This window comes from Gastrolobium bilobum, unplaced genomic scaffold (genome assembly GCF_033153095.1).
Source record: "Gastrolobium bilobum isolate Gb01-03AN ecotype WA unplaced genomic scaffold, APGP_CSIRO_Gbil_v1 utg2365, whole genome shotgun sequence".
NCBI lineage: Eukaryota > Viridiplantae > Streptophyta > Magnoliopsida > Fabales > Fabaceae > Gastrolobium > Gastrolobium bilobum.
Genome location: NW_026899145.1, coordinates 216,426 through 228,904, shown reverse-complemented (window position 1 = coordinate 228,904; position 12,479 = coordinate 216,426). Strand labels below are relative to the sequence as shown.

Below are 12,479 nucleotides of genomic sequence, written 5' to 3'. Positions count from 1 at the left end.
TGCTATGATCATCATTAGGAGAACTGCTCTATGCTTATAGCCATTTATAAGAGCCATTATAAATACAAAAATAAGACAAAAAGGAGGCACTTCAGATTGATCAGATTTACTCATTCATACCAAGCAAACACACTTAACCGATAATCCTAACCCATAGTTGGTATTTATACTGACATATATATAAATCCTGTATGAAATTTCCATGTAGATAATAAAATAAGGGGGGTAACTAACACAAGCAGTTTTTTTTTTTTTTTCTTTATATATATATAACTTACAATAAACAATGGGCCGGGCATCGATAGTTGGTTAAGCCCGGTCCAAGCATAGTTACGCATATAAAGCGGGCATCGTCGTTGTCGTTTCTCTCTTTCTTGTGGTTGTCGTTGGAAGCACTCAACCTATTGAAGTTGTAAATGTGCAGGTGAAGAAAACGCACAAAAGATGGATCCGAAGCTAACTGAGGTTTCTCAGCTCTTTGATCGCTTTAAGGCTGCATTTCTCAGGAACGACTATGATACCTGTTCCAATCTCCTTTCCCAGCTAAAGGTAATTCCCACCCAACCAAACCCTAGTTTATTTATTGCACTATTCAAAAAATGGTTCATACCCTTTATTGCTTTTTCATTTTTCTTTTTCAGAATTTGAATTTGAATCTGTCCTCGTGTGAAGTAAAAAAATTGTGGGTTGTTTAGGTTGCTTTTGTTTTAGATCATTATAGCAATGGTGCATTCTGGGTCAGATAGATTACGGTGACACCTATGTTATTTTAGATTTAGTTAGTTAACCTGTAATGCTATGGAAATAGTGTGTGCTGGGTAGTGAGATACTGGGATTCACCTTTGATACAGTTGTTTTCTGCAGTATAGTGATGAAGTCAAGTGTGGTGTGCTAGATTGGAATCTTTATAGTATATAAAGTTATAAACTATAAGGAACATATCACAGCAGAAAGTTGGATGATCGATATACACGTTCCCCATCCAAGTTCAATAATAGAAGGGGAGGTTTTACCTGGAAAATATGGTGTGTTATTTGTTATTGGGCTTGTATGATTACTGCAAGCTTCCTGAATTCATAGCTCTGATTTATATAGTATATAAGATAGTATTTCAAGGTCTTAACTTCCTTCTTTTTGGGTACATGTTTGCAGCCGTTGTTGTTGTTGTTTTATTATTATTATTATTATTGTTATGTCAGACTGTTAGTGTAAATATTAAGTGACTTGTTTACTTGCAGGTGATGCTAACAGAGTTCAGAAGCCTTCCACCCTTGTTTGCTGATACACCTAATGCTGTTCATGAGTTAACAATAGCAAGTAATGTTCTTCACTCCAGATAATTACTATGTTTTATCCCCCGTTTTCCTACAGTCATTTCTAAGCCTACTTGATTAAGTAACAGAAGCAGATCTTAAATTTGCCTCATACTGTAAAGGAAATTTTGTGCATTAGCTTTGCTATAAGCTTTGTGATTGATATTGGATTTTCTCTTTAATGCCTGCTGTTGTATTTGGCTGTGGCAAGTACAGCTGAAACTTAACATTCCTGTTTTGTTCTTCAAACCACGTGTCCATAGCTAGTAAAAGAGCTTTGATATCTGGTAGTGGTGGAACTACAAGTTAGTCTTTATTTTACTGTATGATAAATGTTTAATATGGTTTCCTCTAAATTAGAGGATAAAAAAAAAGAGTATAATAAAAAAAAAATTATTGTAAATTTGGAAACTGTTAGATGCTTGAAGACAATGGAAAGATGAGCCATATTGATTAAACCAAATAAATTACTAAAAGTTTTCTTCGTAACTGAATGATATTAGCATGAGTAAGATAGACTGCTAAAAAAATGAAAAGAAAAGAAAAATGCTAGAGGTTCTGTGCCTGAGATGTTTTTTTTTCCCCTGTTGACTTTTGAAACTTTCAGGGGATATATACGAGCATGCTGTTGTCCTTAGCGTGAAAATCGAGGATCAGGATGCCTTCGAAAGGGATTTCTTTCAGTTGAAACCTTATTATACAGATGCCTGGTAACTTCTTGCCCCACTTTTTACTTGTACAAAATATCTGTTACTACCCTGGGACAGCTGAACCTGCAACCAAAACAATGGATAACATAAACCTGTGTAATGTATGCCAACAAATATAAAAGTAGTATCCATATTGGAGTGTGATGCTGTGTGTATTTTTTGTTAAGTACTTGTATTTTATGTGGTCTTTTCCCGTGTTGCAGTAATCGTCTTCCACCATCTTCTCAGGAGTACCCAATACTAGGTCTCAACCTGTTGAGACTACTTGTGCAGAATAGGATTGCTGAATTCCATACTGAGTTGGAATTGCTTTCATCCGCCGCACTAGAGAATCCTTGCATTAAGCATGCTGTGGAGTTGGAGCAATCTTTTATGGAAGGTGCTTACAATCGCGTATTGAGTGCTCGACAGACAGTGCCACATGATACATATGTTTATTTCATGGATCTTTTGGCTAAGACCGTCAGGTAATGAATTTTATTGTTATTGTTATTTTTCCCTAATAGCCTAGCAATTGATTGAACTCAAGTGATAAACTAGAAGAAATTGGAACTCCATCTAAGATTTGTTTACTTCAGAAGTTGGGTTTAGTTAGACTGTTTTGGATTTTTCTCCTCCGAACTGATTTCTATAATATTATTATTAAATTTGGTGAGTTATTTATACTCTTGTAATTATATTCTTTTTGCTTCCTACAATGCCAATTTGGCAGAAGCATGACTCTCCCCCTCCCCTCAATCCTTTAGTGGCTATATATTACTTTGCATTTAGGTATCTGTATAGATTTTCTAATTAGTTTATATCTGTATTGAAACATTCAGAGATGAAATAGCAGGATGCAGTGAGAGAGCATATGACTCTCTTTCAATTAAGGATGCTAGGCAAATGTTGTTGTTCTCCTCAGACCAGGAACTCTTGGAATATATTAAAGAGGTGAGCAATGTTGTGATATATATACACTGAGCGTATCAAGCAAGAGGAGCAAATATTGACCTTTTAATCTTACGTGGATGCTAGAGATTGGTTTTACTTAAATCCAATCTTGACTGCAGAAGATTGAACGGTCAAGATTAGCTCCTTTTTTTTGTTTCCACCTAATACGCCTGGTGTGTGTGTATTGTCTATATGTGTGTAAGGGGTTTGGATGTTGTTTTTCTTTGTAATGAGTTTACTACTAGTTTGTTTACAAAATGGATTGCACAATTTTATTATATTACCAGTGTTCTAAAGTTGTTTTCCATTGATTGCAGGAGCATCCTGAGTGGGAGATAAAGAGTGGTTGTGTCTTTTTCCAAAAGGCAAAAGAATCTGCACCATGCAAAGAAATACCCTCTTTGCAACTCATCAACCAGACGCTTAGTTATGCTAGGGAGTTGGAGAGGATAGTTTGAAAAGAAAGCAATGGCTTGTGTTTCTAAATTTCCAGGTGTTTGGATAATAGTTGTTAATACTGTCTCTTGAAATTGTTTATTTCTGATGCAATGCGGAACTTTTTCACCTCTGTATTTTGGTCATCTAGGTGGCTGTATTGTTTGTTGGGGTATTTTTTTTATTCCTTTAGTTGTGCTCTGGGAAAATAGAAAAAACACTCCATACTTATGTTGACTGTTCTATGTTGAGGACTGGAAGATTGATGATTCTGTAGTCTGAATTTCAAAGCCATTAAAAGGTTCAGTTTCAAATTATGGGATTTTCCATTTTTAGGAGCCTTGTATTTCTTTTATCACTTTAGAAGATTTAGATTGGTGCTCCGCTGACCCCTTTTGTTTTTCTTATGCAAATACGGCAAGTCATTTCATTTATTAACTGCATGGTGTTTAGGTATTTTGGGATTTTTTTTTTTTTTTTTAATAATCCCTACCCGTGGCTTGTTTTTGGGTTAAACCATGGCGCTATAAATATTTGCTTTGGGAACAATTAGGGGTGGCAAAACAAGTCATGAGCTGTAATTGATTTGCGGTGACACGCCAAAATGTATGTTGTGTTGGCTTGCGGGTTCAAACGGGTCATATACGGGTTTGAATTTTTGACACCAATTAGTTTCATGCTGTCGGGTTGATTTGTGTGATTCACATGTCAACCCATATTTGGTATGTTTTTGTTAGAGATATATAAAATTATTAATGTAGTCTCATTCATCATTTTAAGCTTCTGAGTGGAGATAAGATAAATGGAAAGCTAAGAAACATAAAGAATATTTTTAAAAAACAAGAAAGATTGAAATTGAATGTTACTAAAACCAATAATTGATTTGTGAGATCCAACGACTACGGTTATAGTATGACTATCAACAGTAGGATGATAAGAAAAAAAAGGACTTAGCAAAACAAGTCATATGATCAGTTGTACCAGAATTTAAAATTCATGAGGCTTTAAAATCAATGCAAGAAGCAAGAATTCAAAATTCATGAGGTTTTAAAATCAATGTAAGAAGAGATATAGAACGTGTGTTTTTATAGGCAACATCAAGGAATTGTCAGACGGTTTACACACAGTATCAATAGCGGTCTTAAGCTGCTCCAACTCCCTTTGCCGAATATTCACATATGGAGTAGCATTATCACACTTCCCATGAAGGCGAAAACATGTCTCCTGTGTGTCCAGTACTCTTACAATAGGTGCACCAACGTCTCATGGCCAAAATAAAAATAAAAATAAAAAATCTGTTGGTTAAAGAATAATATTTTTGGTAATTATCATTATAAAATCAATTTGTCTCGTGTCAATTCGTAGGTATGCGTGTTAATTTTAGAATTTTTTTGGCATTTTTAAAAAAAATAAAAATTCTCAATTTTTTAGTGTGTGGTCATATTGACCCGCGACTCACAACAGGTCATGTTCGGGTTCAAGTTTTTGACTCGTCACTAAAAATGTGTCTCCTACAAATTGAACGGTTTCGTGTTCATGTCGTGGCGAGTCGGATCAACCCGTTTTTAATGTAAAGTCAAATTTTCTTTCTAATGTCTACTGTTTATTTATTTATTCCTTGGGCTGGTTGGCTGGTTCTGTCGTGAACATTGGCTTCATTAAGGTCTACTGTTCATGGATTTTTGGTTTCTTGCCATTCCCGTGACAGATTTGGCTTAAGAGGAGCATTCAGTTCCCTCAAATACGAAAAACATTTTGCTGTTACATTTTCCAAGATTAATTTGAAGTTAATGTAGTTTAATTAGCTGTAAGTGTAACTATCTAATTTCAGACTAATGCGGGTAAAGGTAGTGCTTGGTAATTTAACTAGAATAGAATAAAAATTGAAATTAATTTGTTTGGCACAGCTAAAAAATTGGAATATAGTAAAAACAAACTGCTTCATTATTTTTTGTTTTTATTATACAAGCCAAATATGTTTTTTAATCGTTTTCATTATTTATAAGGATACATTTTCTTATTTTTCGTCAAAATTTTGCCCTAATAAATGGCAGTTTTTTCCTCTACTCAAATTGTTAAAATCGAGATTTTACGTAAAATCGAAAGGGAGATAAAAAATTATAAAACATAAACTCGCAATATAAAAAAATTGTAAAAAATCATAAAAACGCGAAAGCGTTTGGATATTGGTAAAATCGTTTTGATGAAAGAAAGAGTAATACTTTTCTTATGTTACATAAGAAAAGTATTATCTCCTACACTCACATTTTTCAAATAGGTGTCATAAGAATTTTTTCTCTCACCTCCAACTTTGTTTTTCTCCTATTTATTGTTTGAGTAGAAAATAATACTTCTCTTTTGCAACATAAGAAAAGTATTACAAAAAAAAAATCATAAAAATATAAAATTGTAGTGATAATTCAAGATTTTAACTACCATGTCTCTACTACATAGAAAGAGGATAAAGAATTTAGGAAAATATTTGTCATTTTAAATTATGCAACTTTATATCTTTTTAGATAAAATGATGTTGTTTTTATATATAATTGATATTTTTTATATATTTTTCTTATTTTTTTTTATTTTTATAAAAGAGAGAGAATATAAAAAGTCGCCAAATATACACAAAAATAATATCATTTCATTTAAAATAACACAAAATTATATCATTTAAATTACAAACATTTTCCCTCGTGTTAGGCCAAGAATGATTCAATTCAATGCTTCCGCTACTTGTGAAGCTCGCCAATTATGTGGCACAATTTTTTTTTTCAATTTTCCTAATTGAATTAATATTAATAACTTTGATTACATAGTGAACGCTAATACGTGAACGCTAATACGCTATATAGTCTAGTGCTGAAGATTCCCTAATTAATCTAAAATCTAAAGATAGCGCAAAGAAAAGAAAGAAAAAGAAAAATAAAAGAAGATGGACATGACATGAAAATGAAATGCTTCAAACAAGATCTCACTTGACAAGTTCACGTGCATCCTGCTGCTTTTGCCCTCTTTCTTATTTCCATAATTCCATTCACCCGGGAAAAGATTTATTTATTGTTCTCATTTCTTTAGTTACAAAATGGACTAATTTCAAAGAAAAAATAATTAGGAAATAAAAAGTAGAAACCAGAGAAATAAACGACCTTTAGCCATCACTGTTTCCCGCACTCCGGATTAGTCCTATGGCCGGCTCAAAGAGTCGAAGCTCGTGGAAATACCGGGGGAAGTCAACTCGTCTCAAAGAGATAATTAGAGTTAGGTAACTCCAAAAAAGAAATAAAGAAACTCCTAACACTCACAGTTCACAGTTCACACCCTCTTACCATACCAAAACCAAATTGTTTTTGCCATTATTGTTGATAAAAGCACAAATAGATTCCAGATTTACATCAACACAGTAAACCAAGATTCACTGTTCCCCAGATGACAGATGCTAATCAACCAGCTAAAAATCATTCATCAGATACCTCTGTTTTCAACCTTAGTAATTGTCGATAAATCTCACACACTACCAGTCCACTCACCTCACATCACAAGTCCAAATTAGTCAACACCCCCCCACCAGTGAATCTTAAAAAAAAGAAGAAACAGCAATCTTAACTTAAGCTTTCCAAATCCCAAATTAACAAAAACAAATAAAGCAAAAGTCACATACAGAGTTAGCAGAAGAAAAGAAAGAGGAGATGGGTTTCACCTTCACCACCATGACTCTAAACTTAGTCCTGCTAATAGCCATGGTAGCCACCAATATCCTCTCACTTTACCACCTCTCCTCCACACTCCAATCTCCCAAATCACCAAAACCACCCCCACCTGTCCCCGACCAACTTATTCACCAACTCCACACCATACGCGCCACCATCAACCACCTCACGCGCCTCCAGCACACTGATACAAATACAAACACGAAATCAAGCATCCCTTCAGATCTGTTACTCTACTCACACCTCTCACCCATTGCTTCATCGTGCCATAACCACCCTGATCTTCTTCACAAGTACATGACCTACACTCCCTTCTCACTCTGCCCCTCCGATTGGGACCTCGCCGAATCCCTCATCCTCCGTGGCTGCCACCCTCTCCCCCGCCGTCGCTGCTTCTCACGAACGCCGCATAAACCGCCGTTATCAACTTCGCTTCCACAAAACCCTTTCCCTTCTTCCCTCCCTGACTCCACCGTTATATGGGACCGTTACTCATGCAAATCCTTCGATTGCTTAAATAAACAGAACCCTAACCTCGGTTTCGAACCTTCTCGCGATGCTTCCAAATTCACCACCTACAAGACCGAATTGGATCTCCCGATCCCGCAGCTTCTGCAGATCGTGAAATCGGCTAAGTCGGTGCTCCGGTTGGGTCTCGACATCGGCGGCGGCACCGGGTCCTTCGCCGCTGCGATGAAGCTCCGTAATGTGACGGTGCTGACCACGACGATGAACGTGGCGGCGCCGTACAGCGAGGCGGTGGCGCTGAGGGGACTTGTGCCGCTGCACGTGCCGCTGCAGCAGCGGTTGCCGTTGTTTGACGGCGTTGTGGATCTGGTTCGGTGCGGGCACGCGGTGAACCGTTGGATACCGGTGACGATGATGGAGTTCTTGTTGTTTGATGTGGATAGAGTGTTGAGGGGTGGGGGGTACTTGTGGATTGATCACTTTTTCAGCAAAGGTTTGGACCTTGAGAAGGTTTATGCGCCTTTGATTGGGAAATTGGGTTACAAGAAGGTGAAATGGGCAACTGGGAATAAAACCGATGCTGGTGGGGTCAAGAATGGTGAGGTTTACTTGACTGCATTGTTGCAGAAGCCTGTGTCAAGATGAGGTAGGAACTAGATTGCTATCTACCTTTAATTGCTAACTCTTTTTTTTGTTTTTGCTTTTATCACCAATGTTTAAATTTGTTGATCATTGAATATTTGTGGTTGTGACTAGATTGGTTCAATTCAAGTATTGTGCATTAAATAATGTTTAAAGGTGATCTTGGTTGGTGGAAGTGCCAAATGGTCTTCTATTGTGTGTTTGGTTGGTTATTCTACAATAAGCATGGAATTTAACTTAGTACCTTATGGCGTCTCTGCCTTGTTTTTGTTTTATGTGTTTGCTTCATTCAGCCCATACCATAGGTTGTATTCTAGAAAAGAAACATCGGATTTTGATTTGAAAGTAAAGATCTTATTTGAACTTAAGTCCACCAGTTCGGCAGTGTTTAAGTAAACAGTTGCTTACTTGCTGTTTTATGGTATTATAATGGAGGTAGCTCCAATGTAATAGGTCTTTGGACTTCTGAGAGGTAGATGTCTTCTAATGTTGGTGAGCATGAGCAATCCTGCCAGTCTGTAACAGACTCTTTAGCTTATGAAAGAAAACGACTTCCCGTTCTCTGTCTCTTTGGATATAGGGATTATTTAAGTCGGTGCCTTCCTATGAAAATTTCCTCACCCTTGCATTAGATACTAGCATCAGAAGAGTTGAAATATGGTTCTTCATGAATTTCCTAAGTATCTTAAATAATCATCTTTCACACTTTAGCCATCTACACATTATTGCAGAAGTTGTATGCTCTGATTCAAACATGAACAGATCCTTAAAAATTTCAAGACTTTTTGAGATAATATATTTTTAGTAATAATTTAGGTCAAAATACAAGTGCAGTACAAGGCTGCAAGCCCAGCTCAATAACACTCGTTACATAATGAGATTCCTAACACAATATAGTTGTTAGAATCACATGATTTGCAATTCAAATTGCACAATTCAACATGATTTGGCAAGCCAGGAATTCCTATCATATGATGAATCGGAGATGGCTTTGAATCATATGACAGATGCATAAATCAGTGCTATTCCATATCACTGATATAAATTGCACAATTCAATGATTCTTTATTTATTTTTTTGTTGTTGTGCTTTTCTTTTATCAATTCACATAAAAGAAATTGAAAGTCAAAGAAGCTTAAATTGTTAAGTGAAAAGGGACTGGAGCACTGCTGAATGCATCCTATTTGATTATTCCATTTTCCTATTTTCATTCTTGTAAAACAGGAGTTTCACACACGTGCTCACCCGCTCCATGCATCCTATTTAGCTATTCCATCACTTTGTTTTCTCTCATCTAAAACAAAGGCTTCATACAGTCACTAGCTCACTGAGCATCTTATTCGGCTATATCATTAAAAAATACAAGTTTCATGCAGTCACTTTATGTGACTCATGATTTATGATTTGTTTTGTGAGACTAATGATTAAGTTGTTTTGTCAATTCCTAGTTTCAAATTATTAAACTAAGCATTACAAATCATTTATGTAATATATTTCAAGTTTTTTTTCATTATGTCTTCAAATCTTACTATTCAAAATGGTTTACGATTCAAAAATCAGCTTGGCAGCTCAAAATTTGATTTGCGATGTGATAAACTTGTAACACAATAATAGTCTTAGTATTATATATATGCGGAGTCACTTGATCTCTCCAGCTTTAGCTACTCAATAGGTGTTCTCATTGCAAGGATGAAGCTATTTTGCATAGAATTCTTGAAGAATGGAAATTTTTTTCTGTGCATCGAATGTACGGGTATATTTTTTTTCCAAAAGGAGAAATTTTTTCAATGTGGTGGGATTTTTTTTTTCAAAAGTGATGAAAACTTTACCAAATGTGGAAAAAAAGGAGTACCCAATTGGGTAAAGTTTTACTCTCGAGCCTCTCTGCTAGGTGGCTAAGCGTTGAAACATTCTAAAAAATTAAACTACTGGTAACTTGGATGAGATGACTTAGTTACTATAGGATGTCTACAACCCTGTGTGGGGACAGGGTAAGTAGGGATCTGTAAATGAAGGAGAGGGGGAAATCTATTGGTACCACGGATTCAACTTTTACGGATGGCATTGAAACAATGGGTATTGTTTAATGGGAAAAAGAAGTATCATTTAAAAGGATACAAGTTGTGTCATTTTAGATGATTTACATAAAGTATGATCGGTCATACTTTTTGTAAATCTGAAAAGTTTTTTTTTTTTCTCTCTCCTCAGTCACATCGCTGACGTGTAAAGTGAAAAAAAAGCAAATTACCGGTCATACCAATGTTATTAGAACCGGACCGGTCATTGACCCGGTCTAGGTACCGGGTCACTGGGTCAATGGTTCAACCGGTGGGTCACTGGTTGAACTGCATGAACCGGATATATATATATAAATTTATATTTTATACTTAATTATATAATAAATATATTAAATGGTGCCATCTACACAATAACCTGCTGTAGTTTAGTGGTATTTGCTATGTTGTTTATCCTTAATGCAAGGGGTTCGAATCCCATTACATGCAGTTTTTGAAATAATTCTCTTAACTTAAAAGTTATATGATAAATATATTAAATGGTATAAATTATTCAACAAGTGATGGTGGCGTAGTGGTAGGAAACGGCTCTCTTTACTCCAAGGTAGTGTGTTCGAATCTCACTTGCCGGTTTGAAGGGCAAACCGGTACCGGTTTACCGGTCGGACCGCGGTTTATGACCGGGTCATATCTGTAAGCCAAACTTAAAAATTTAGAAGTTAGTAAGGAGGATCTCTTACCGTTTGATTTAACTTAAACAAGTTTCGGACATCATTTTTCTTATTTTATTGCGTTAGAATTTTCTAAATTGGTATGGTACTTTCTGGTTGTTATTCTTGTACTCGGCAACTCCACTATGCTGACTCTGACCTAATGGGATTTCCCCCCCAAATGTGGGTATTGCAGTTTGATATATGCTGTAAGGAAGATAAGCATGTCAGTTTATCCTCATTTCCTTGCTCCTAGGTGTTTATGGGGCACGTAATGAAGCAATGTTCATGTCCACTGTGATGATGGATCATCCTAATGTTTTAAAAGAATCAACACATTGGAAGAAAGATTGAAGGAACTCAAGCACAGGTGTATATCCATGAGGGAACTGGTCGAGGAAAATAGCCTTTATGATCGTTTTTGCTTCTTATTTGATTAAATTGTGTTATCCCAATTAATTATTTGGAAATAAATTCAAGAAACGCCATTTCCTGGTTGGTGTTCGTCTAGTTCTTGCGGCGATTGGGATTTATAATGAAGAAACGTCCTTTTCCATTTGATATTCCATGCACACTTTTTAGAAAACTTTTATATGAATATGAATTGTACAACAAGCCAGCGTGGTGGGCTGCTGAAAAGAATTTTGATGATTTGCAAGAGGTCATAAAACCCATCATTTGGTGATTTAAAATGAATATACTAGCGAATAAAGGGTTGTCTGGCCGGATCTTATGTTTAGGTTAGCCGTGACTTGGGTTTAATTTTTAATTTTTTCTCTCTCTTTGATAGTGATATGTAATCCTATTATAAATTGTCATTGAGGTTGGTGGTTTGATCGGGTCTTGCAATTGCAAGGGAGTGTGTCTTTTTCTAATCTAAATTTTTATTTTTATTTGTTTTTTTTCAAAAATAGAATATACTAATAGCAAAGTTTTAGTTATATTATTGAAATTTAATTATGGAAGCTTAATTTTGAATCTTAAATGTAGTTAGGAGTGAGTTTAGAGTTAAGTGATGAGTATTTGGAAATCTGCATTTAATGGAGTGATTTTCTTAAAATGAATATTGATTGAATCTTGTTAATTAAAAATGTTTTTAGATAAGTTATTAGGAACGATTTTGTGATTTTGAATTTGGATAATTTGCATGAGTTTATATGTTCAAATCTCAATGTTATTGTATTAAAAAAAATTATTTTTAGATGTAAAATTATGATAAGGGTATGAGTTACAAAGTTACATCGTCAATATTATTATTTTATTAGTTTTTATTTATGAAGTATACTTTCAACATTGTCATAATGTTTATTTTCAATGTAATTATTAAATTAAGAATTAAATATATAATTTTTTTTTAAAAAGGTCTCATAAAAAAATTAACATAAATATTTATTTGTCTTGGACAATTAAAAATTTAATTTGAAGTGATGAGAAAATATGTTGTGAAAAGAGCGGTGAATAAATGAAATCAACTCAAGAAAAAGACAAAGAAGAAGAAATTATAAGACAAAGAAAGTAAGGGAAAAGAGGCCAGAAAATATATTAT

General features: G+C 35.1%; 2 protein-coding genes across 2 annotated transcripts; both read left to right on the top strand.

The window, feature by feature from the left end:
- The first annotated feature begins 375 nt into the window (after positions 1 to 375).
- On the top strand, positions 376 to 3,728 carry LOC133287584 (26S proteasome non-ATPase regulatory subunit 8 homolog A-like). The gene is made up of 6 exons (XM_061485221.1): positions 376 to 549; positions 1,239 to 1,317; positions 1,921 to 2,023; positions 2,227 to 2,490; positions 2,845 to 2,956; positions 3,274 to 3,728. Exons 1-6 carry the CDS (start codon positions 445 to 447, stop codon positions 3,412 to 3,414), a joined length of 804 nt encoding a protein of 267 aa, XP_061341205.1. The 5' UTR covers positions 376 to 444; the 3' UTR covers positions 3,415 to 3,728.
- Positions 3,729 to 7,016: 3,288 nt separating this feature from the next.
- Positions 7,017 to 11,476, top strand: LOC133287613 (probable methyltransferase At1g29790). The gene is made up of 2 exons (XM_061485254.1): positions 7,017 to 8,212; positions 11,130 to 11,476. Exon 1 carries the CDS (start codon positions 7,078 to 7,080, stop codon positions 8,209 to 8,211), a length of 1,134 nt encoding a protein of 377 aa, XP_061341238.1. The 5' UTR covers positions 7,017 to 7,077; the 3' UTR covers position 8,212; positions 11,130 to 11,476.
- Positions 11,477 to 12,479: the final 1,003 nt, after the last annotated feature.